Here is a 27,280-nt window from a genome sequence, read left to right as displayed (position 1 = left end):
ATACACGTGTTAGAGCTTAGCTGTGTTCATGGATATCATCAGACCATACCAGAGCCTGACCCTAACAATACATGAAACCTTCACAGTGCATAACTTGAGAGCATCATGTCTAACAATGTATTTCTCACACATTGTCAGAAGTCAGGTGATTTGTCATTTATATAGTATTATGTTGCGTCCATTTATGCATTCTTGTTGAATTTATTATCGTACTGTTGCCAGTCTTTGAAGCTGATTTGTTGTGCCTCATCATGGCAATTAATTTGTAATGTTCTTTCTTAAATTTGCTTGAAGGGTGTAACCACTCTTAGTTGTAACACATGGACTCTGTCCAAGGGCCATGGCAATAGTTCAATTGGGCTTAAAGTCTACAACCCTGTAACACCATAAGCATTACTTCAAATTGCACAAGCTTCACTCATTGCCACCAACATTGCTCAGTATACCTGCATTTTGGTAATACTTGTTAGCAGTACCACCATATTTTTCAAATAATAATACCGTAATGTCAAGTACCAAATATTAAAATATATTATAGAAGGGTCTTGATTTGTTTGGAGGGCTTACAAATTTATTGAACCATACTGTATTAAGACCAAAAGCAGTTCCTTTTTAGCATTGTAAAAGATGCATGCACGCTATGCATGACCACATATCATCAGGATCAGGTTTATCAAAAACATCACATATCAAGATCACAATTGAGCCAGACATGTCAAGGATGCTTTTCCACTGTGGTTGTGAGGACAGATCGCTTGCTTGAATTAGTAGTTAGATTTGTCAGACTGTGAGCCCCAGCCTTCATATCAAAGACAGAAAGCTGTAACTGATTTGTCTGTAGATATCATTTAATGTTCCTTGATACAACCACACATTGGCTCATTTCACCCACTGGACAAGTGTTTTCCTCCTCTATCATCAGTCACTGAAGAGGCCTGGGTTTCTCTTTCTTTTTCACACATTCCTCTTTTTTGCACAGGAGAGACGTTTCCTGTATGTTCAGAGGTTTAAGTGTCTAAACTTAGTTTGCAAGCCAGCAGTCTAGATTGGAACTATTGAGACATATTTGGACATCATGTTGGATCTGTTCCCAGTTTTAGTGTGAAAGGTTGCTGGGAAGTTCAGTATGGGGGAAGGGATATGGCTATTTGTAGATGTAAATAACTATTTTGTCAATATAAACTTAATTGATATCAAACAATAGCAAATCAATCTTTCAGTGGCATTTGCTTATCTATGCATCACTATAATTAGGCTTTATACGGAGTTACATTTTTTTCAAAATTCTAAAACTTTAACAGTTTAATGCCATTGAAATAATAAGGCCATACTTAATCAGGTTTTTCTCCAAATTATGTTGTCTGTTTAATTTTAAATTAATTTTTTAGATTCTTTATTTTATGATTGAATACAAATCAGTTATGATAATTTATATCACCACCACAGCTCATTCACTTTGATGCAGACTTTATATTTATATAAACAAATAAATGCTTGAATGCATTCATGAAAAATATTTTTATGACAGATTTTTGAATTTCTGCATCATGAAAAGAAACCTGTCCATTTTGTAACCCTTTGTTTTACATGAATATCTCAGCAAGCTTCTGCCACTTTTACAACTCTTCAACAGGGACCAACCATTTAAAAAGGAGCTGACAGAACAGAAAAAAAATTGTGTGTGTGTGTGTCTGTGTGTGTGTCTGTGTGTGTGTGTGTGTGTGACACATCAGGACACAACTCTGTATAATGACATGGGTATGACACAGGTATTACAAGGAGAGGGTGACTTATGAGGACATAACCCATGTCCCCATTTTTCAAAATGCTTATAAACCATACAGAATGAGTTTTTTTTTTTTGAGAAAGTAAGAATGCACAAAGTTTCCTGTGAGGGTTAGGTGCAGGGTTGGTGTAGGGCTATAGAATATACAGTTTGTACAATATAAAAACCATTAGGCCTATGGGATGTCCCCACTTTTCACAAAAACAAACGTGTCTGTGTGTGTGTGTGTATATTTGGTCTATTGAATGTGTGTTTCTTCCACAGTAATGTAAATGCCTTTTGAATTATCTTAGTTTGATCAAATGTTGATATATTATTATGTGTAGTGGTTGATTGATATATTGGCTTTGGCCGATAATTGACTTTTTTTTTTATTATTATTATTGGTTATAAGTTTTTCTGTTTGGCAGATGGATTACTCAAATCAGTAAGAATGTGAAGGTTATGAGAACAGCAATGGACATTCCTTCCAGAATATTTTCGGGTGAAAGCATGCATGCAAGCATGCAATAGCTCTCTCAATAATGCATTTAAACCAATTTAATCTTACAGTGCTACATCATCTGTATCCAATTTTGAATGAGCAGAAATCTGTAAAAAATGCAGCAATCCATAGTCAATATAACTGGTGAAAACATACTTATTTTCTTCCTTCTCCAAATAAATCTGCATAAAGCAGCAATAATACCTTTTAATGCGACAACCATGTAATAAGCTTGGCATATAGCAGGAATATTGTTCGCACACTAGTGTTCCAATAAGCCACTTTTAAGCAACTGTAATTAATTTTAAGTTAATGTATGTTATGAAGAGAAACTCTGCTGTATTTTAAAACATAATGAAACACTTCAGCCGTAAATTTAACTCCGGAAATGAAGATGGAGCACTGTTTCTGATATCAGTGAGTGGGAAATGGTGAACCCAGAGTGGAGCTGGAGTGGGGTGATTATTGAATACTTGAAGCACGGAGTTGTTGCCACTCCACTCAGTATACTCTGAAAATCTCACAAAGACTGAAGTTTTTCCCCCTCCAAATATCACTAAAACTGCAAATTTGTTAAAGTTAAATAAACATGAAGTTAATATTAAGTAACTTAGGCCTATATTTTAGAGATTACCTCCCATTTTTGCTATTTCACCAGCGAAAGCGTTTCAAACAAAACCACAACAGAACTGTTTTTGTTTGTTACTGAACGAATCAGCCATTTGAATGAATCAGGTGAATCAGTATCTCATTTGCTGCCACTTACTGGCATTTTTAATTTTAAAATTAAAGTATATTTTAAAGTAAAGTGTGTATATAGTGTCTTACTATTTGAATTGACTTTGATTTAAAAGTAAGAATTCAACACGTTAATGCATGTATTTAATTAGGTTAGGAAAAATTGGGCTTAAAAAGTTACAATTTCCCAAAATAGGGAATCATTAAAAAAGTACATTTCTGTTAATGTGGCAAAATCAACACAGCACAGATATCAATATATATTAACAGATATAAAAAAATATCAAAAGCTTGGGGATTCAGCTGTCCATAACAGTCCTAAACCTGTTATGCATGTGTTTTGTCCTAAACTCTGCTTGAGTCACAACCAATGATGTACTGGTGATACTCATCCAGCCTGATCCATGGTCTCCTGAGACTGAAGGATGCCTATAAAAAAAAAAATTTGCAGACACTCTGCTTTCTATGGTATCTGCCAGTACAATATTTTTTTACATTTCATTTTACATACAGGCCAAATAATTTGTGTACAGTCTGGAACTAATTGACAGCCCTAATTTCAACACATCAAGGGGAACTTCTACCCTGTAATTCCTCACAGCTGCTTGTTCATCACTTTTTTTTGGAAGTGCAGACTGATTGATTACATCTGATTGAACGGAGTTTGAAGCACAATTTTCCCCTTTGGAATTTAGTATTAAACTAAAAGCGCAAACATATGTCTGTAGTTGCATTGCAGTTTGCACCCTTAGCAGCCTTGTTATAGTAGCACACATCATATGCATTGCATAAGAAAGTGTCATGAACAAAAAAACAAAAGCTTAAAAGTTGCTAAGTCACAGATGCATGCAAACACGCTGTGCCATTCAAAAGGGCAAGTTCAAACTGCTATCTCTGATCGCAAGATATGCTCTCCAACTCCTACCCCTTACCATCCCGGGTTTTTCCTTAATGTTGTTAAGAAGTGGCTTACCACAAGACCTCCAGAGAAAGAAAGTGTGTCAGAGAGAGCTCACCAGTGTGAATGAGTGCAGGGGGAGGGAGAAATTGAAAATTGAAAGCAGCTGATGTCCAATATGCTCCAATAGAAGAAGAAAAAAAAACACAAGCACAAAAGCAGACCATGGAAAACAGTAGCACACTTTATTTGTCCCAGGGCTTCCAAGCATCAGTGTCAGTGTTCTTCTATCCATTTGCTGCACCATTCATCTGTTCCTCTTATTGCTATACAGAAGCATAAAGAGACTATTGATGTTCATTGTTTGAAACGTGATAAGGACTTTGGGACAAGAGGATTTAGATTTTTATGGATACGTCAAAACATTGTAAATTGGGTTCGAAATGGAATTAGACATGCAGCAGCTTCCGTGAAAAGGTAAGGCCCATGTAATCTGGTTAGTTTTTGAGGTTTGGAGATGCTCCTTTTGGGAGTAATTAAATAGATTTAGAGAGCAGCTTAGTACATGTGGCCTGGGCCATGGCCATTGCCATCAGTGTTTTATGAACTTCAGGTGTGCATGTTCATGTTTGGGTCTGTGTGTGTGCTAACCAGATGTGGGCCACGTTTAAACAGTGAAAGCCAACTGTATTGTTTTTTTTTTTTTTCCTCCCTCATTTTGGCTGCACATTCTGAACATTTAGCATGCTATCAAATGTATTCAGTTCAATCACACTTTTGGACTTGGTCGCTAGGTCCTGTTTTGTTGGACACTACTTTTTGATTTTGACTGTTTGTTAGTTTTTTTTTCTGGAAATAACATGAACATGCTTGCTTCTGGGGTTTTGGGAGAGTTTCCTATGGGGAATAGCTCTGTGGAGTTGATTGGTGTGTGTCTGTCTGTGCAGAAGTTGGGCAGCAGTATGCAGTGTGAAGAGGGCACTGAGTGGCTGCTGGAGCTGCTGATGGAAGTTCAACTGCAGCAGTATTTCCTGCGCATCCGTGATGAGCTCAACGTTACACGACTCTCTCACTTTGACTATGTGAAGAATGAGGACCTGGAGAAGATTGGTATGGGCCGGCCTGGTGAGTCTAACCAAGGTGTTTTGCTTGTAGGTTCATTACAAATAATGCTTTCCAAAAGGCAGTGTACTCAAAGAAAAGCATCAGCTTATACATAGAGAGATTAAAAAAATATAATGTTGTTGATTTAAATTGTGGTAATTGACATAGTGATAAACAGAGGAATGGTGAAGACCAATATAATTTTATTGTATTACAATACAATATTTAGAAAATATTTAAAAAATATATAAAATTGAAAATATAAAGGACTTACTGTGCCCCATTTTACAAGATTTAAAATAATTTTGATGTCTTTGGAAAGAAGACCCTTTGGACTTTATCTAATTTTATCAGATTTGATAATGCTCAAAAATATTAAAAGTTATAGACACTGAAGTGCCTTGTTTTTAATATTTTTTTTTATTTTTTTTTTACCACACTTAAATATTTTTTTATTTGATATAAAAATACATGAAATAAGTCCTGGACTAATCTAGAAAAGTAATGGGTTGACATATATATATATATATATATATATTAGGGCTGCACGATATTGGAAAAAAAATGACATTGCGATATTTTATTTTTCTGCGATATATATTGCGATGTGAAATCTAATCAAATATTTCTTACAAACAAAAATATATATATATATTATGTATATATAATATATATATATTAAATATATGTTTACCACTGTATTTTTAAATTAACCAAATTTATTAAGACAAACAACAAATATTTTTGTTTGTTTTAACATTCAAACACCCCAAAAAAAAATTAAACATATCTGATGTCCAATGTTTTATATGCAGATAAGATAGATCTTAAGGAAACTTTTGTCTTGTCTCTCGAGGCCACAGGAGGGAGCAATGAGCAAAATAACGCATTACATGTAAATCAGCGCAAGGAAGTAAATGTCTATTATAACAACCTGCATTACATCTAAATTAACTCGTATAAAACAAATTATTTTGTTAATTGCATAAACAACTATGAACAAAACCGTATCATAGATTTGTATTAATACACAGATTCAAATCACACCTGTAAGATTAATAAGGGGATTAAGATCAATATAACTCAAAGGGGATTGAATTACAGTGAATAAGAACTGAATTAGTATGCAAATTATTCAGAATTAATATTTAACACTTTATCAACTGTTCGTCCACCGATAAATTGTGATTAGGGTATTTTATCAATTCTGGACAAAATATTATCCCATGGCCTACAGTAATAATATCATGAAATTATGATAACTGATTATGAGCAAGTTAACAGAATCAACAGTTTAAGGCAGTAACTTGTAAGCACACAGTACAAGACACTGGTATGTAAAATCAACCAAGGCTTTATTGAACTACTCCAATACACACAAACTAAACTAACGAAAACACACAAACATTCATTCAAACAGTGACAGAGAAAAGTGATGTTATTAACGCAGGGTGAATGGAGTCCCAAATTTGGAGTCAAATTTGCGACATGTTTTCTAAAAGTTTACACTGTTTTAACTTTGCATGGCTACATCTCGTGTGAGATTTGAGTTCAGCAGTCATATTTGTTTATCTAAAAATGCGCTTACTATTTTTTTCGGACTATAAGTCGCACCTAAGTATAAGTCGCATCAGTCCAAAAATACGTCATGACGAGGAAAAAAAACATATATAAGTCGCGCTGGACTATTAAGTCGCATTTATTTAGAACCAAGAACCAAGAGAAAACATTACCGTCTACAAACGCAAGAGGGCGCTCTATGCTGCTCAGTGTAGGATACAGGAGCACTGAGCAGCATCTCTGGCAACATAGAGCGCCCTCTTGGGGCTGTAGATGGTGTTTTCTCTTGTTTCATTTCTCTTTGTTCATGTCAAATTAATTTTGATAAATAAGTCGCACCTGACTATAAGTCGCAGGACCAAGCCAAACTATGAAAAAAAGTGTGACTTATAGTCCGGAAAATACAGTAATATATGTGTTTTGTGTGAATGGCTTGGTTTTGGTATTCACCTAATCAAGATCTTCTCTGCATTGAGCTTCTAAATTTCTCTAATATTTTGAATGCATAACACAGCGGCGACACAACTTGTGAGATAGACTAACAAAACATTAAAATGGAACGTCACCTACATCATCACTGCATCCTGCACGCCACTGATGATGCTCCCAGACACACTCCTAACATTCAAATGCAAATTTTACATTTGACTAATATTTATTTTTTTATTCAAAATCTCCTCATCACAAGCAGGCACAGCACTCAATTCAGCATGTGTATGTGCGATGTCTGGCTCGGAAATTGTTGCAATGCGCACAAAATAAAATCACAGACTTATAAGTGCATTACCACCTCCTATATTTCAAGTGGACCATTGACAGTTCTAACTAAGATTTTAGAGTGTCAATGCTCCACTTGAGAGATAGGTAATGGTAATGCACTTATAAGTATGGGATTTTATTTTGTGTGCACTGCAACAATTTCCGATGCAGACATATATATGCTCATAGATTCTGTTCATATATAACTAAAAGTACCGATAAGAATACCGTTAAAGTACCAAATTGATAATCGTGTCGGTATGAGTAGTAAAACCATTAAAACCTTAACAATACACATCCCTAGTTAGATTAGTTGGGTTTTTCTCTATTCAATTCAATTCAATTCAAGTTTATTTGTATAGCGCTTTTTACAATACAAATCCTTACAAAGCAACTTTACAGAAAATTGTGTTTCTACAATATTTAGTAGTAGCTTATGGTGGTGACTGTCAGTTTGTGCATGTTTGACAGGATTTTTAGAAAAAATTTATAAGACGTAGTCAGCCAGATGATGAACATTATTAATATTATTAATTAATCATTATTATATGATGCAGTCACACTTGTAGCAATATTTGTTAGTTCTGTTTGTTGATTCAGGGTTAGCATCATCTGAGGTCCTCTGAGGGTCAGCATCATCTCTTCTCAGGTGTTCTGGATCCAAGACTGGAGCTTGTGTAAATCCTAGTTACCACGGGATGTAAATCCTGTGGCAAAACATAGAAACAAAATGGAGACATCATTAGCATTGCTGCTGATCCAACAAAGTAAAATTAGTTTAACCCAAGCTAATGAATAAAAATGCACATTTGATCAGATGCAACTACACTCACAATTTAAGAGATACATTATTCGAATGCTTGTCGAAAGAGATGTGTTTTTAATCTAGATTTAAACAGAGAGAGTGTGTCTGAACCCCAAACATTATCAGGAAGGCTATTCCAGAGTTTGGGAGCCAAATGTGAGAAAGCTCTACCTCCTTTAGTGGACTTTGCTATCCTAGGAACTAGGTTTTTTTATTTTCTATAAAATGAGTACTTTTCTGTCATCCTTGCACATATCATAAGAGTTACAAGGTTTACCATGGTTTGCATTTTTCTTTTGACATGGGTAGTAAGCATTTTTATTGCACTAGTACTTAAATGTTTATATTAATTTTTATTCAAGTAAATTGGTTTGCTCCAGATGACACTGTTGATAAAGCTGAACTTGTTTTTAACCGGCAAAATTCATTAATTCATTAAGTAATAATATTTCTCTTATTCGCTTTTTTGACAGGGCAAAGACGGCTGTGGGAGGTGGTAAAGAGGAGGAAAACCATGTGCAAGCGCAAGTCATGGATGAGCAAGGTATGTCATCAGCCTTCTTCGCATGCACTGACAGATTAATGAGGCTTCCAGTCCAGGATAAGGTCCTGCACACAAGCACATCTATACTCATGCACCCAGACAAGGGCTTTGCTTTGTTCCTTGGTCATTCAGCTCACATTTTCCCTCGAGTGCTTTAGAGTCTCTAACTTGCAAAGTGCCTTATTGAACCTGAAGGGAATAAATCAGGAACTAAAATTTAAAGCACTTGACCTAGACCATTTCCACAGCCTTTCGTCTTTTGTTCAAACAGCCTAAATATCAAACCGAGGTTGTGATGCTTCTCAAAAGGTAACTCGCTGTTCATGGAGCTGAGCAGTTCAGAATTGAGTTTCTTTAAAGGTAGAGTAAGCAAACATATTTTGTCATTGAAACTAAATTTAAGTGAGGCCTGTTGATTCACCCCTCTGAAATGTAACAACTTATTTTCTCTCTTTTACACATAATACTGAAACGTCTGCTCTGACTGCCTAAGCAGGAAGTGTTGACTCAGGCCTGCTGCTCCCTCTCTAAAGCACTAACCAGGTTAATGGTCCATCAAATGCTGCAGGAAGACTGAAATCTTCTTTCTTTGAAATTCTTTCAAAAATTTCAGTGCAGTCGCAAGCAATAAATTGGCACAATGCCATTCTCTAGAGTTTGTGTGTTTGACGTTAGACTCGGAATGCAGAGGAAATTAAGTTTATAGCTGATTCTGTAGGCCAGGCTGAAATACATTAGCTGAGTTTCCACTGTTGGGCCAAAAGCGGGCGAGCTAGTGCGTGCCAGGGCCATTCGTGTTTCCATTGTCACTTCCAGGGCTTGATCATGGCTTGTTGGTGCTTTCTTGGGGCCAGCGGCCCGGGTTTTTTGGCTCTGCTAAAATCTTGGGCCAAAGCGGGCCAGCTGGGGCTAAAGGAGTGGTTATGAACAAAAGCAGATTTTCTCCACAACTGAAGTGCGAAAGCCCCACAGATAATTTCATAAAACTAACTATGCACGCTACGGCATGGCATAGTAAACATGGTAAATGCCACCATTTGTTCTTCATATATTCTTTTTTTAAATGCAATAATTATAAGCAATATGCAAACTGACCCACATTTGGTTTTTGTATAGTTTAACTGTGCATCAAACAAATTATGTCATGGAGTCAAATTACATTACATTTAGTCATTTAGCAGACGTTTTTATCCAAAGTGACTTACAAATGAGGACAATGGAAGCAATCAAAATCAACATAAGAGCAATGATATACAAGCAGAGGCGTTGCACAAGATCCCGGGCTCTATGCATATGCAATCCTGATGGGCCCCCATGCCCCTCCCATACTGTATTAGTTTTTTAATCCCTACATGAACAAACTGCGTACTATATGATAACCAAAAAAAAAGCATTAAATAAGAGAGCTACAGCGCCCCCTGAAGGAATGTAGATTGGGTGTGTTAGCTGATGTTAAGCTAAAAAGTTGTTCTTGTTCAGTCTGTTAATAAATATCATATTCTTGATATTAAGCTGTTTCCGCGAAACCTTAAAATTGACTCTTCCCAGTCCCAGTAAAATGCTGCGGCCGCTCGGACACAACAATATTTAAATCAATCCCGGTGGCCTGCAATTCATCCCGGTTCTCTCAATCTGGGCCATTTGAATGCACAATAAAGGCATACTCCAAAATATTAATATATCCCAAAAATATCCAAATATTATAACTTTAATTTCTACTATTTAAATCCTAGAAACATTTCGACTTTATTCTAGTACTTTTATGACTTTATTCTCATAATATTACAACTTTAATCTCATAATCTTAGATTTTCTTTTTCTTTTTCAATGTGGCACTAAAACACTGTCATAGTATCATATCAAAAGCATATGAACTTTTTTAAATGTCGTTTACATAATCTATTATTCAGTTTGCATATAAGAGCCACCAAGAGTCTGTGTGCAGTAAGACTCTAAAAAAGAACAAACATTCTGTGATACGTGGCCTTTTTACCCTTAACTGATAATATTTTGTAAACCTATATCAAGTAAATAAAATACAGTGTACATGCCATGTTATATTTTATATACTGTTTGAGTATGGTACCAATTTCACTGTTTCCACCAAACATTTTACATACTATTGATGATTCATTTAGGTCTGGTCTCAGATCCAATCTCTCTGGTCTCGGTCTTGAATCGCACTCAACCCTTTCTGAACTCTGTCTTGACTTGGACTCAACCCTTTCTGAACTCGATCTTGACTCGGACTCGAATGAGCTGGTCTTGACTACAACTATATATAGGAGCTATATTAGACTGTGTAAAAGGAGCAGCTTGTTTTCCCCAGAATATTTTTTATCGCATAAAATAAACTGACCTGAATCAATTCATAAGTATACTTTTCTTTGATCTGTTTCTGTACGGCTGGTGTGTCCTCAGTGTGAGAGTTGTTTTCATAGAGCTGGATGTATGGGTGGTGCTAACCAGAGGCCTCACTGGAGTAAACAGCAACAGTAGTTGTTTCTGCAGTTATGACAGACACATTTATTAATTTCTTTGTATTTATGTTGGCCTGTGCTACTTTGTTTTTAATATTTAAAATATCACTACAATGTTTTGTTTCTGTGTTTGCCTAACAGTGTACGAAGAGCCAAGGCTAGAATTAGAGAGACCATAGATTGAATCTGGCTCTTCCAGCTCCATCTGACTTGCCACGTCATTAATCTCCTACTCTCACTTATATTTACATAATAGACTGTGTATGTATGTGTGCTCTTTTACAATATGTGTTGAGAGGAAGTGTTTATGTGGGAGTGATTTGCACACAGGATTGACAAATGATTGCTCTTGTCTAAACCATCAGCTTGTAGGGCACATTCCTCTGTCTGTGGGATGAGGACATCTTGACCTTTGGCACCAGAAATGGCACACTTGTGTTAAATGCAGCACACACAGATATCCTCTACTCCCATAAACTGTCAAGAAAAATGCATACAAATATGAACTTTTTGGGTACAGCAGCTTGCTATTGGTGTCCTTAAAGGGTCAACAATGTACCTTATTTAACCCTAAAAGGTGCATGTTAGTAGTAATATTACCTTTAGGTGTAGATAATGTATAGAGTTGTCCCTTTGATACTAAAAAGCATCAGGCTTTTGTATCGTTAAAGGTAAAATTTTCAACATCTGAAAGTGTACATGATTAATTTAACTACTTCTATAAAGTCACATATGAAATAAATGCACACAGTTTGATATAGATGTTCAATACGTGACCATCTACTTAGCCTCCTCTTTGCTCTTTCATACGTCAAATAATTAAACCAACACACACACATACAAAGACTTATTTCCTCCCTTGTGTGAAGGCTTTAGTTTCAGCTTTGGCCTGGGCCTACAGGAAGTGGCCTGAGAGGATGAGAGCTTTCTAAAATTACACCTGTTTGTTTCCATTCCTGGTATCGAGAACAGACTGAGTAATCTGCCTCCTCACTCCACTATTAGTGTATGTGAGCATGCTTTAGTTGACACTTGCCCTTAGTAAGTGTTCTCCTGTTTCAAATGTTGCTTTAATGCAAATATGTGTGGATGCCTATATAGTTTTGTGTGTGAAATGAATGTGTTTTTTGACAGAGTTTTGGTGGCAATTACTATGTAGACAGTAAAACCTGAATCATCTGTATTGTGGAGAGGAACAATTGACGCTCAATAAACATACTAATTAATGTCTTAATGAAGATGTAAAACTATAAAAAGCTATTGTGAGGATCAGGAAACAAAAATATAATTGGCTCAGAATAAAAAAAATTATATATGGAAAGTCCAGAACTGAGATGGAAAGATGAGTTTGGATTTGTTACTCATTGAGGCATTTGTCAGTGTGTAATATATGTTTGCTATGTGTATGGTTATCAGACAGTAGTCTGGGGTTCAAGGTTCTGTCTAGACCTTCATATTCACTCTGGTCCCAGTTCAGTTCATCTATTTTCAGCATGTCCATCAAATCCAGGCTCTCACTCTCAAGGCTACAGACATTGCGTTCCGGCCTTCTCTATTTCCGTTTTCTCTTTTTTTGCAGTGTCACCACTCTCTCTAAACTGATCTTTCTGTCTGTTTTTAATGGGTTAAAATCAGGGTCACCTCTCACTCCTCCACCTTCTGTTCACATCCATCTTCCTTGTCCCTTGAGTTTGTAGCCCCTGACTTCTCTCAGCCCACACTTTGGTCCTCGATAGCTCAGCTCTCCTTGGCCAACCCTCATACAAAGTGCCTCAAAAGCTGATAAGCAGTTAGAGAGAGCAGTTCTTCATGGAATCTCTCTCTCTCTCTCTCTCTCTCTCTTTCTCTCTGTCTCTTTCTCTTTCTTTCTTTTATTGTGATTTCTACTGTTGTCCTTCTTTTAGGTTTTGGGATGTTCCCTTTTAGCACATATCATTACCATAGTGGGATAGAGACTGTCCAAGGAGTCCTCAAGTTCCTGGTACACATTTGATGCAGTTTGTCTGCACACAATTAAAATGTTTTTTACACAAAGGTTGCTAAGGGCTTTTACTTGTTACCTCTAGATGTTTACTTAGTTGTTGTTTATCCCTCAGGTGTTCAGTGGCAAGAGACCAGAAGGAGACTTCAGTCCCCAGCCAGCAAGTACGTTCAGAAAACTCACCACCACACCTCCTCCAGTGGACGGCCAGCAGCAGGCCCTCACCTGTCTCATTAGTGAGAAAGACCTGACCCTATTTGAGAAACTGGGCGATGGCTCCTTCGGCGTTGTGAAGCGCGGAGAGTGGTTTACGCCAAATGGAAAAGTGGTGAGTAGACCTGCATGCTTAATTGTTAAAAGATTGCGATCTCGATTCAAACACTTGCACGATCTTAAATGACAACATTTCAGCTATGTCTTTTAAAGGGGTCATATGATGCGATTTAATTTTTCCTTTCTCTTTGGAGTGTTACAAACTCTTGTAACACAGTTGCAAAGACTTAAGTCTCAAATCCCAAAATATTATTTTTATTCAAGTTAAGACTCTGCCACATCCCCCAAAATGGCTCATTCAAACATGCCCTCACATGTCTACTTTGTGGAAATATTTGCATAATGCCGTCCAAATATTTATGCAAAGGAAGAAGGTGTAGTTAAAGCCATGTCAAGTCAAGTCACCTTAAGTTATATAGTGCTTTAAACAAAATACATTGCGTCAAAGCAACTGAACAACATTCAATTAGCAAAACAGTGTGTCAATAATGCAAAAAGACAGTTAAAGGCATTTCATCATTGAATTCAGTGATGTCATCTCGGTTCAGTTTAAATATTGTCTGTGCATTTATTTGCAATCAAATCAACGATATCGCTGTAGATGAAGTGACCTCAACTAAGCAAGCCAGAGGTGACATCGGCAAGGATCCGAAACTCCATCGGTGACAGAATGGAGAAAAAAACCTTGGGAGAAACCAGGCTCAGTTGGGGGCCAGTTCTCCTCTGACCAGACGAAACCAGTAGTTCAATTCCAGGCTGCAGCAAAGTTAGATTTTGCAGAAGAATCATCTGTTTCCTGTGGTCTTGTCCTGGTGGTCATCTGAGACAAGGTCTTTACAGGGGATCTGTATCTGGGGCTCTAGTTGTCCTGGTCTCCGCTGTCTTTCAGGAATGTAGAGGTCCTTTCTAAGTGCTGATCCACCATCTGATCTGGATACGTACTGGATCAGGGTGACTGCAGTGACCCTCTGATCTGGAGACAGACTGGATTTGGTGGCTACGGTGACCTTGGAATAAGAGAGAAACAGACTAATATTAGCTTAGATGCCATTCTTCTAATGATGTAGCAAGTACATCGGGTGGTATGGGAAGTTTTCCCACTTCCGGTTTACCTAATTAATGCAGCCTAAAAATCCTTTAACGGATTTGGATATTAAAAGCATATTATGTGTAGCATGTTATGTGTAAGCCAGGTTAAAGAGATGGGTCTTTAATCTAGATTTAAACTGCAAGAGTGTGTCTGCCTCCCGAACAATGTTAGGTAGGTTATTCCAGAGTTTAGGATTAAACGCAGTTGATTTTGATATTCTAGGTATTATCAAATTGCCTGAGTTTTGAGAACGTAGCGGACGTAGAGGATTATAATGTAAAAGGAGCTCATTCAAATACTGAGGTGCTAAACCATTCAGGGCTTTATAAGTAATAAGCAATATTTTAAAATCTATACATTGTTTGATAGGGAGCCAGTGCAGTGTTGACAGGACCGGCCTAATATGGTCATACTTCCTGGTTCTAGTAAGAACTCTTGCTGCTGCATTTTGGACTAGCTGTAGTTTGTTTACTAAGCGTGCAGAACAACCACCCAATAAAGCATTACAATAATTTAACCGTGAGGTCATAAATGCATGGATTAACATTTCTGCATTTGACATTGAGAGCATAGGCCATAATTTAGATATATTTTTGAGATGGAAAAATGCAGTTTTACAAATGCTAGAAACGTGGCTTTCTACGGAAAGATTTCAATCAAATAGCACACCTAGGTTCCTAACTGATGACGGAAAATTGACAGGGCAGCCATCAAGTCTTAGACAGTGTTCTAGTTTATTACATGCAGAGTTTTTAGGTCCTATAATTAACACCTCTGTTTTTTTTTTTCAGAATTTAGCAATAAGAAATTACTCGTCATCCAGTTTTTTATATCGACTATGCATTCCATTAGTTTTTCAAATTGGTGTGTTTCACCAGGCCGCGAAGAAATATAAAGCTGAGTATCATCAGCATAACAGTGAAAGCTAACACCATGTTTCCTGATGATATCTCCCAAGGCTAACATAAAACATGAAGAGTAGCGGCCCTAGTACTGAGCCTTGAGTTACTCCATACTGCACTGGTGATCGATATAATACATCTTCATTCACTGCTACGAACTGATGGTGGTCATATAAGTACGATTTAAACCATGCTAATGCACTTCCATTAATGCCAACAAAGTGTTCAAGTCTATGCAAAAGAATGTTGTGGTCAGTTGTGTCAAATGCAGCACTAAGATCCAATAAAACTAATAGAGAGTAACTAGGGGTGTGCACGGATAGTCGAACATTCGAATATTTGTTCTGCTCTAATTATTCGATAAATAAAAATTATATTCGAATTAAAAAAAAAAATAATAATAAAATATATACACAATAAACAATAAAACCTAATTTGGTCACTTTCTGTGATTCTCTACGGCATATTTGAAGATGTATGCTGGCAAAAAAATAATTAATGAATGAATTAGAGGCCGTTCACATATCGCGCCTAAAAATGCGTGGAAAACGCACTATTATTTGGATCGATTCTAACGGCCAGGACGACGATAGTACAAGAAACGCTGTAATTTGATTGGCGGCGGGGTATCGGACAGGCTACACGCGTGGGCCGGGACTACTTTTGTGCTTGCACTAACAGCGAGCGGGTGGTGTGTTTGTGTGTGTGTGTGTGTATGTGTGCGCGCGCGCATGTTGACGAAGCCGACGGTAAGTTACTCTGCCACATACAAAGGCCAGGGTAAAAACATTTTAATATTCAGTTTTTTTGCCCCTTATTGTACTTTGTAGATGCCACCCAAGAAGAAGAAAGGGGACATAAGAAGCTTTTTCATAAAGCAGAGTCAGAGTGTAAGTAGGCAAAATAACTAGCTAGCCACACAAATAAACTAGCAGTAGTGACTGACCAGGCTTTCAAATGCAGATTCTACTGTGGAAAATAGTATTAACTGGTGATAGTTTGTGTTACCCATGATGATAGAATGCTAAATTAGCAAGTAACTGAATGTCAATTAGCCTGTACCAACCTTAACTTAAAATCTTGCCGTCAACATAAACGTGAGTGTACTGGAGGGTAAATAGTGTTTATAATAGAAAAAGGTTATTATATTTATTTATTCAGATTTGTTTCCTTGTGACAGAGTATCTTTTGTTAGTGTAAATACTAATGTACATAATAATTTATGTTAATAAAACGTTTGGTTGTTCAGCATTACAGTCTCAGGTTTTTATTTTTTATTTTTTGAGAGTGCATTTTTGAGATTATACAGTTATACTAGCTCTTTAGGGACAGTATACAGGATGGTATATCAGGGTCAGGATACAATATAATTAAATGAAGTAGATTCACTTCTGTATTTTGATATTCTGTATTGCCAACAGTCTGAAATAAAAAAGGAAATCACCATTAAATACAACAAAAGAATTCCTGGGTGTATGGGGGTGTCCCCACCAAAGCTGAGACCAAACCTACGCCCATGCCATGCGCCTACATTGGAAATAACTTGAGCGCGCAAAAGACGCAATATGTGACCACGCCCCCGCGCTGAAGGCGCTATTCAGATTCAAACTGAAGCGCGCAGCTTGAATACACCCACACAGAAGAAAAAGCAGCGAGACTGTTCAAGTTTTTTATTTTACTGTTTGCTTCGCGATGAGAGGAATAAGACATAATTCACCCCAAAAAGATGCTAACGCATTGTTTAACGTGAAGTTATGTGCGGAACAACCAATCAAAACTGACTATGTCAGTTGACCGATCAGAACACAGTATGCCCCCGAAAGGTGAGGTTTAAGGAAACTGAATCTTTTGAACAGCTTTGCGCGAACCGTTTGGGGATCTCTGAGAATTGAGGTAATTTTAAAATGATATTTTGACAAAATGACAATGTTTTTTAACCTTGGATGGATTTAAATCTGTTGTACAGGACTTATAAACAGTGATAGGAAGCTTAGAATTTTCATCTTACTGACTCTTTAAGAGAGGCGGTGCATAGAGGACCTACAATAATGTACAGTATTTGAAAAAGAATGTGTTTTTTTTTTACATTAAAGCATGCCAGCATATTCTGTTACACCAAATACACAAAATAATGATCTTTCAAAAAGCTAATTTTTGATTAATATGAAGAGGGTTAACATGAATTGAAATTCAGTTCATTGAATTTTATGAATTGCACTTTATTTTATGCTACTCGAAATGATTGCATGGTCTTAAATTCATTTTAACTTCTTTTAATCATTTTCAAAGTTTTCTAATTCCTTGTTTTATTTTTGTGATTATTTTATTGTTTTTTTAATGATTATTTTACTTTATTTTATGTAAATCACTTTGAATTACCATTGTGCACAAAATGTGCTATATAAATAAACTTGCCTTTAAAATAATTAAAACCGCACTATCTGCACCAGTGTCATTTATTAACGTGCTTCTCATGCTACATTAAAATCATTCAAATCGTCGTGCTACCGTTGATCAGAAGAGAGCAGCTGCCATGAATATGTATAGAGTGAAACAGCTTCACAAATAGTACACATTATCATTATTTCTGTGTTATAAACATTACACAAAAAATTCAGTGTTACAATATAACAGAAGTACTGGGATAAAATATTTTAGTTTAGAAGTCAAAATAGAGTCAATCATCTTTTAAAGTTATTTTTATTATTTGTGTTGTATGCCTGGAGGTGCCAACAACTTGACTAAAACATTTATTTGTCATGGAATCATTCATTCAGAGATTCATTCACAAATGCTGCTTCCTCCAATAAAAGCAGGTCTTTGTAAATGAGACATTGACTCCTTCATTCAATAATAATAATAAAAATAAATAAATACAATTTATAAATTTAGTCATTTACATTTTGTCATCAGAATTATGGGAGAATCTAAAAAAAAAAAGAATTTATTCAGAATAATTCAGAGTTCTAGTGGTGAGTTGAGGAGGAGGGAAAGGTTCAAGTGTTTGGAAAAACAGATGGAGCTTTTTTTTTAAATACCAGGTTTGCAGAGTTAGAATTCAGCCACCATCTCAGTCATGCACTAGGATGTACTCAAGATGAGGAGTCAGATTGTATCATTGACATTTTAGTGATATGTTTATCTGTTAATCTTTTTTCTAATGCTAATCTCCAACACCAGTTCTTACCATTAACTAGTTATGTATTTGCATGTCTGTTATTAACATATTGACTGTTTATTAGTATTTATAAAGCACATATTCTTGTTGGAAATTTTTTACATCCCTAATCCTACCCAATACCTGAATTTAACAAATACCTTGCTGACTATTAGCAGCAAATTAACTATTTTTCTTAGGAAAAAGCTGTAGTTAATAGTTTGTAAATGGTGAGAATTGGATCTTAAAATAAAGTGTGACCATTAATGCACATTTTGGCAGGAACATTGTTTGTCACATTCAGAAACTGAGATCAACAAAAGAATAGCTTTTAGATACTTTTGTTTATGTGGTCCCTCCTTTGCCTTGAAGTGTTCCAGGGCTCCATGTGAATATCCTGTTTCAGGACTGATCTCTATGTGTCAATGTAGCAGCTGTGTTCTCCAGAGGAGGTTTGTGGGAGAGACGGGCCTCTAATGACCTGATGAGGGGTCAGATGTCGTGTGAACTGAGCCGGAGGCTGAAGTGATAGTGTGTATTGCACACCAAAGGGTTCTTTCCACATGGGACTAGAGTGGGAACATCTTTCCTGTGGCCATCTGTACAAATCAAACACTGCTTCATTGCACAATACAGAAAAGTGTGAGCACCAAGCTGAGATTTGTCAACTGGTCTTTTCATACATGTAACATTCAAACACCCTCATCCAACTTAATGATTATAGCTTTTATGGCAGTGGTCTCTAACTCAATTCTTGGAGGGCCATAGCTCTGCAGAGTTAAGCTCCAACCAACTCCAAATCACATCTGCTTGGAAGTTTCTAGTAATCCTGAAGACCTTTATTAGCTAGATCAGGTGCGTTTGATTAGGGTTGGGGCTAAACTATGCAGAGCTGTGTCCCTCTGGGAATTGAGTTTGAGACCACTGCATTAAGGCAAGCATCACTATTACTGTTTTTCAAACATAGAAATTAAGATTTGAACAAACCCCTGACCCTCAGTACGATACTTGTCCTGCATTCGTGTTCTACACTGTACATGTTTATCACCTCAATAAATATGAGCAGAGAGCTTTTACATTTCTGACTTGAATTGGACTTGATCAGTTTTCACATGCAAGGCAAATAAGCAGATGAAGAAAATATCCTACACAACAGAAGCAACTGTTGGACAACATAAAGTGTGAAATACATTCTAACGATGTATGCATATTACTGACACTACCAGGTCAATTCATACGTAGTTTCCCAAAATATTTTTTGATTGACACCTGCTTTAAACTTATAGAAGGATAGCATACAGAAAGATGCAATTTGTTTGCACTATTTAGTTCTTTCTGAAAATAAAAAACCTGTTTAACCATTTAAAATCTATTTAAACTAATGAAGTAATGCAGATGGGTCTGGTCATAATTTAGTCAGAGTAATTGCAGATGTTTCATGATTTCTTTCCAAAAGTTGGAACTTCATCCAGAGTTCAAGCTAAGCACAGGGAATAAAGTTGCTCTGCGATTATGCTCTGAACTTCAGTGATGACCAGCAACAGTGTAGACACAGGTCTCAGAGGGGGTCATTATCGTGTGTGGGATTGTGATGTGTACAGGTTAGTCCAGCTGCTGGTCGCTCTCCCCAGCAAAGGCAGATGTGTTCTCATGCAGGGACTTGTGATGTATTTGTGCTGATGTCCTGTCTGAGTTGTTCTTTCAACATGTCCTCCTCAGCTCAATGTGGCAGTGAAGTGTCTGAAGACAGACGTGCTCAACCAACCAGATGCTCTGGATGACTTCATCTGTGAGGTCAATGCCATGCATTCTCTTGACCACCAGAACCTCATCCGTCTCTACGGAGTTGTCCTCACACACCCCATGAAGATGGTGAGTGAGTGTGCGTGTTAACGTCTACATCAAATTGGTGGCAAAGACATGGTGCTAAAGTATCAAGGTCTTGAGAAGGGAGGGGTGAGCTAAAATAAGGCTTGACATTTGCGTGCTCTCATAGACTCTGACACTGACTTCTCAAGTTATTCCTGATTGGCAGTGTTCATTGTCTCCGACAGCAAGATGCTTCTTGCCAGTTTTTCAGTTGTGAAATTAAATGAAACTTAATATCATGCCTCTCTTCTTCCCCTGCTACCTTCCCTCAATGACCCTCTTTATTACCCTTCTTTCTCTAAGGTGACTGAGCTTGCACCTCTCGGCTCAATGCTGGATCGCTTGCGAAAGACCCTGGGCCATTTCCTCATTTCCACCTTGTGTCAGTACACCATCCAGATTTCCAATGGCATGGCCTACCTAGAGTCCAAGCGCTTCATCCACCGAGACTTGGCCGCCAGAAACATCCTCCTGGCTTCCAGTGAGCAGATCAAAATCGGTGACTTTGGACTGATGAGGGCGCTGCCTAAGAATGATGACCATTACGTCATGCAAGAGCATCGCAAAGTCCCATTTGCTTGGTGAGGGAGAGGGTTGGAGTGACTGGATATATATTTACAACTGAAAAGTTTGTTTGCATGTGGTTTGAATTTGTTGATAAGGGATACGGAGAGCTTTAAATAATTTGGTTGGTTTTGTTTGTATGCAGTGACAGGCCAGAACTCAGTATTCGAATTGAATTTGAATGAGGTCATTGTTTGTGGTACTTGATTTGATTACTTGAACTGTGCATGATCCTCGTGTCATTTTCCCTTGGTTGACTGTTTATTTACAGGCATTTTATTTAACTGACCTACTTTCTGCATGGTGTTTTTTTTCTTACATAGGTGTGCCCCAGAAAGCTTGAAGACACGCACGTTTTCACACGCAACAGACACATGGATGTTTGGTGTGACATTGTGGGAAATGTTTACCTATGGTCAGGAGCCATGGCTGGGTCTAAATGGTAGTCAGGTACCCCTCCTCATCCACTCTGAACTTCCATTTAGTCATAAACATCTGCCAAATGAAATATTTAACAGTACCGTATTTTTCGGACTATAAGTCGCACCTGAGTATAAGTCGCATCAGTCCAAAAATACGTCAGGATGAGGAAAAAAACATATATAAGTCGCACTGGACTATAAGTCGCATTTAATTAGAACTAAGAACTGAGAGAAAACATTACCATCTACAGCCGCGAGAGGGCGCTCTACCCTGCTCAGTGGTAGACTACAAGAGAACTGAGCAGCATAGAGTGCCATCTTGTGGCTGGAGAAGGTAATGTTTTCTCTTGGTTCATTTCTCTTGGTTTATGTCAAATTAATTTTGATAAGTCGCACCTGACTATATGTTGCAGGACCAGCCAAACTATGAAAAACACCGCGACTTATAGTCCGGAAAATACTGTAATCCCAAAAATCAAGACATTTTGAGCCTAATAGTGATTGTGTTCACTTTCTGGTTAAGAAAATCATGAGGAAAAAAAATGTTTGTGACAGATCCTCCACAAAATAGACAAGGCGGGTGAAAGACTTCCTAAGCCCGAGGACTGTCCTCAGGACATCTATAATGTCATGATGCAGTGCTGGGCTCAGAAACCAGATGACAGGCCCACCTTCATTGCTCTAAGGGAATTTCTAGTGGAGACCATGCCTACAGACATGAGGGCCCTGCAAGACTTTGATGAACATGACAAGCTTCAAATCCAGATGAATGATGTCATTACCATCATAGAGGGCAGGTGAGCTTTTATATAGAATGTAATGGGACTTCCATGATTGATGGGACACTTTTATTTTATAGTGAATAGCCATTTTTCTGCTGTCGGGCCAGTGCGAGCCAGGGCTCACAATGGGCTGGGCGGGGCCAATAGCCTCGGACCTGTAGCACCGAGGCCAAAAAAGCACTGCGTTTCCATCGTCGGGCAAAAGCTCCGTGTCACTGGAATCCACACCTCTCAGGAACAACGTCATGCAACCCCATCATTTCACCAACAAAGAGAAGTTATCAGAACAAAGAGAAGTTATCAGAAAACAAATGAGGAATAAGTCATTGGAATTAACGAACATGATAACAAAACGAATATGATAAAAGCGGCTGGTTGTTTGCATGCTTTGTTAAATATTTAAATCCAAAAGCATCAGTGTTTTACTATAATAAGTGATACACTGATCATAATTGAAAATTAGTCACACAAATAAAATGTTATGAACATAGTCTGTTATTCAGTCGAGTCTGTTTCTGTTTATTTGAAGTCACAATAGCCTATATACATCACTTTAGAAAGAATGATTATTTATGTATTTTTATAAAAGCTCCCAAATAAAAAACATTATATTTTGATAACGTGCTAAGTGGAGCTAAACTCTTGAGACGAGACTTATGAAAGATAAAATATTTGACTAAATAAATACACGATTGTGATCGAGAATAAGAAGCTAACGGCTGATTTCTCCAGCGATCATATTTACCATGTTTACTGCAGTAACATTAATGCCTAGCGTGCATAGTCTTTTGCATCGCTTTAAATATTTCTGCCTTGTATGCTGTTTATAATCCACTCCGGATCAAGTTATTTCAAACATTTGCTACTGACTGGAAGTGAGTTTTTAGCTCAACTTATTTTAAAAAGTTTTTAACGCTGGTGTTATAGCTGTTAGCCTTCTGAAATGATCCATGGCACTGATGCTCTCCAGACGTGGAGAAACTCTGCCTTTGTTCATAACCACTCCTCTAGCCCCAGCTGGCTTTCTTTGGCCCAAGGTTTTTGTCAGGCCAAAAAACCCGGGCCATTGGCCCCAAGGAAGCACTGATGAGGCATGATCAAGCCCCGGAAGTGACAGTGGAAACGCGACTAATGATCTTAGGACAGACAAGATGAAAACAACAGTCTACCCCAGTGGTTAGGAGTAACTTTCTGATACCAAAGGAAATCAAGACTTTTTTTTTGACTTAAGAAATCCATACGCTTTAATGGCAGAATGTTCTTCTGTATCTTTTTAACCAGTGAATTTACATGATTTTGCCACACATTTATGACTTACTATATAACGGTTAAGGATGTGGATTTTAAAATTTTCACAATTATCTAAAAAAAAATATTCTGTTTGGCATAATTAGAAAAATGTATGTTCATCATAAAAATGGCCATTAAATTTAAAAGGACAGTTAATCCAAAAGTAATTAAAGAAAAAAGAAAGAAATTATATACTCACCCTCAAGTTCCAAACCTGTATGGGTTTCTTTCCAAACAATTGAATGGCTACCATCAACTATTGTTCACCAGCATTCTTAAAAATATAATTTTTTGTGCACAACAGAAGAAAGATATTTAGGGTTGGGAACATGAGGTAATGTGAAAATGAGTAAATGTGAAAATCCTAGTTCTTCAAAGGAAACAGTTGTTGAGGGAGTTAATTAAAATAATAAAAATAAGACAACATGTGAATAAAATAAAGACTTGATTTTTATTATTTATTTATACATTTAAAAATGACGTTTTTATTTTATTCACATTTTGTCAGATTTTGGAGGTCTGGTCTAATTTTTGATGAATTTAATTCTGGTTCTATAATTTCTCAGACTGGTTCAGTGCTATTGATATACTAACAATAATATGCTCATATAATTCACTCCTTGGGATTTATTCAGTACTGGTTGCAAAAACTGTTCAAAAACTGTTAAAATTATAATAATAAAAAAAGCGAATAAAAATGAGTTCTCAGTTCCTAGCCCTCTTTAGAAGTAGCCAAATAAGAGAGAAGCTATGTTTTTGTCTTTAAATGGTCTCTGTGTGTCCTGCAGGGCAGAGAACTACTGGTGGAGAGGTCAGAATAAGCGTACCCTGAAGGTTGGTCAGTTTCCCAGGAACACAGTCACGTCAGTGGCAGGTCTTTCTGCCCATGACATAAGCCGTCCACTGAAGAACAGCTTTATTCACACTGGCCATGGAGACAGTAACCCTCACCGCTGCTGGGGCTTTCCTGACAGGATCGATGAGTGAGTGTCTGAAATGTAATCTCAAATGTACATTGTGTAATTTCTGGAGTTTTTATTGTGTTCTCTGAAATAATGAGTTTTAATTGACAGTTCTCCAGGTTTTTTTTTATTTTATGCTAGTGGCAATTTGTATGTTAGTGGCAAACATTGAACCGAGCTCTTCTTCGCTTCACACCATGCCTGAAAAAAAAAATACACCATACCAGTTTAAACATACAAACACAAAATAGTTTAAAAATCACAGCACGCACAGAGATCACGTCCCACAGTCCATGAACAATGAATTGAGTTTGGTCACTTCATGCTCTTGAAACGACACATACAAAAACTCGTCTTTGCGAGTATCCTCTCAAAAATGGTTGGTTATGTCTTAAGTGAAAGTAAACAGTCAATAAAAATTCAGATGTGTATCATAATGGATGTATTATCTCTTAAAATGGCCACGCCTAATTTACTAGCTGCTGTTAGTGTCCTTAATGTTAATCCAAGAAATGAAACGGGAGAAAACCACTCACTGTTCTTTATTGAATTTCTTAAATGTTGTTACTATTGTTTATTCGTGCTATTTACACAATTTCGATTTAAAATTTAGATTTTACAATTCCTTTAATAAAACAACATGCATTTTTGTCACGCACTACTTTATTCATTGCATGTTCTTTATTTTGGCAGATAACTTATTGTGAAAAAGATATTTGTGTTGATGGAGCAAAGTGCTTATATGCTGTCCTCATGTGCAAAACTTGGGCCTTGGCTTCAAGTTAGTGAATGTAGCAATTTACTAATTGGCCATGACAGAAGTAACTGTCCATCCAGTAGACAGGCCTACTAGTCTACACAGTTAAACTTTGCTTAATTAATTAATAATTTAAGGCTAAACATGAGGTAAGGTTGGGCTTACCTCTCTCAATCGGGACAAATCCTAAAGTTTCCATATTCGTGATGTTGTCCATTTGAAGCTTAACTATTATTCATTAGGTAAAATAGGCTTTGTAGTTCACGCGTGTTTCAGAATCAATGAAAAAAATCATAATGAGCAAAAATATGCCAAAGTGGACCGCTGCTCATGCCGAATGGCATGTTGAACGACTGCTGTTTCCATTGAATCTGTGCGCGAGGCACCAGCGCGATCAAACAGCTGAAACAGATAATACTCCATTTTTAGTCACACAGTAAAGACATAATTTAGAAAATTCAAAGTGTTAGCAGTTTGAAAAATCAAGAATAATAACTATTTCGCTCTGCAAATGGAACCAGGAGAATTTTTTTTAACCAAGAATGAACCGAAATGAAAACATTTAGCTTTTAATATAATAATATATATATATATAGGCCTTATGTGTAATGACTGTTTAATAACAATAGCATGCATAAGAGCCTTTGTGTAAAGGTCTTTCTTTAAATTTTTTATGAGTAGACTGTAGCCTAAGACTTTGAAATTAACTCACTGTACATTTTTTAATGGTTTTTAAGGATGTTACAATGTTATATTTTGATGTCATTGTTGGTTTATGTCTTCCTTTCATCTCAGTTTACAAACCAACATTTTATAATTACATTCAGTTATAATTCAGTAACATTCAGACGCAATCCGTCACTTGCATCACCTGGCGGAAGTTTAGCGAATAATTTTAACACCTAACTAACTGACTTGCAGTTAACGCCGTGGCCCTGCGGCGGCGTTACACGCGGCAGTATTACCCATTCTGGTTGCCCACCTACTGTATGTAACCAGTGATCTCACAAAACATGTTTATGTTCTGCTAACCTCCCACAGAACCATGCTTCTCTCTTAATAAGCTGCTCACAAAACTACAGCACATTTTAATAAATGCCATATTCATAAAGACATACCATGATCAGAATTAATGTTAGACATTTATTCTAATCGCATAAACTCCTGCGCTCTCGTCGCTCACAGAATTCATATGATTTGTTGCCTTCGCTTTGATAAACACCGGCTGTGCCGTAGTTTTATGTGGGTGTGTAGTGCTGCTTGCACTATTCTGCATAAATACACCGGTATTGCCGCCATTCATATACTTTTAATGACAAACAACTTTACAACCCTGTGTGCATTGCAGCTCGCAGTCACTGAACGTAGAACTCTGGACAAGTTTTCATGCATGTACCCATTTTTAACTGAGATCCTATAGTGTGACATGCTCATCATGTTCGTACAGTCTGACAAGTACAATCCTAAAAGACTTTTAAAAAATCACACAGTGTGAGCCGGGCTTGAGTTTGTTTGTAGTGAGGACTAGCAAGCAAAGTTTAACTGTGTAGACTAGTAGGCCTGTCCACTGGATGGACAGTTACTTCTGTCATGGCCAATTAGTAAATTGCTACATTCACTAACTTGAAGCCAAGGCCCAAGTTTTGCACGAGGACAGCATATAAGCACTTTGCTCCATCAACACAAGGTGGCAGCAGAACACACTACACTTGATCTCTGCCCTATACTTGGCTGCATCCACTGATATCACAGCTGTAAATACCTCCATAAATATCCAGTGAAATATAAGGGCTGCTGTTAAAATCTGAAATGTCTTTTTACTACTTTGGTTATACACTGTCATTAAATCTTAGTCTGGCAAGAGTTCCAGAGCCTGTTTTTCTAAAAACTAAGGTTTAATAAATGGTCTCTTATATACACTGATTGGCTGTTAAATGCTTTTGTGCCATTCTGTTTCTTTTGCAGTCTTTATCTTGGGAATCCCATGGATCCTCCAGATGTGCTGGGGCTGGAGCTGAACTCTGCCAGACCAACTCAACTCCCTGGACGTGTTAAGAGTGAGCAAATGCCTTT

At 37.1% G+C, this 27,280-nt stretch overlaps 1 protein-coding gene across 5 annotated transcripts in view; it reads left to right on the top strand.

Annotated features, from left to right (window-relative positions):
• The window catches only part of tnk2b (tyrosine kinase, non-receptor, 2b), a 153,579-nt gene that overhangs the window by 97,437 nt on the left and 28,862 nt on the right, over positions 1-27,280 (top strand). For 3 of the 5 annotated variants that reach the window (XM_052548230.1, XM_052548228.1, XM_052548227.1), the window contains 9 exons: positions 4,854-5,046; positions 8,608-8,678; positions 13,255-13,467; positions 20,281-20,433; positions 20,734-21,011; positions 21,318-21,444; positions 21,972-22,213; positions 24,277-24,471; positions 27,173-27,264. In XM_052548230.1, the coding sequence (XP_052404190.1) occupies positions 4,869-5,046; positions 8,608-8,678; positions 13,255-13,467; positions 20,281-20,433; positions 20,734-21,011; positions 21,318-21,444; positions 21,972-22,213; positions 24,277-24,471; positions 27,173-27,264 (1,549 nt within the window). In that variant the 5' untranslated portion in view covers positions 4,854-4,868. Of the gene's footprint in view, positions 1-4,853; positions 5,047-8,607; positions 8,741-13,254; positions 13,468-20,280; positions 20,434-20,733; positions 21,012-21,317; positions 21,445-21,971; positions 22,214-24,276; positions 24,472-27,172; positions 27,265-27,280 lie in introns of those variants that run through there. The other 2 variants (XM_052548229.1, XM_052548231.1) reach the window with 2 other exon arrangements.

Source organism: Carassius gibelio, chromosome B2 (genome assembly GCF_023724105.1).
Source record: "Carassius gibelio isolate Cgi1373 ecotype wild population from Czech Republic chromosome B2, carGib1.2-hapl.c, whole genome shotgun sequence".
NCBI classification, from domain to species: Eukaryota; Metazoa; Chordata; class Actinopteri; order Cypriniformes; family Cyprinidae; genus Carassius; species Carassius gibelio.
This window is presented reverse-complemented; position numbering and strand designations above follow the sequence as displayed.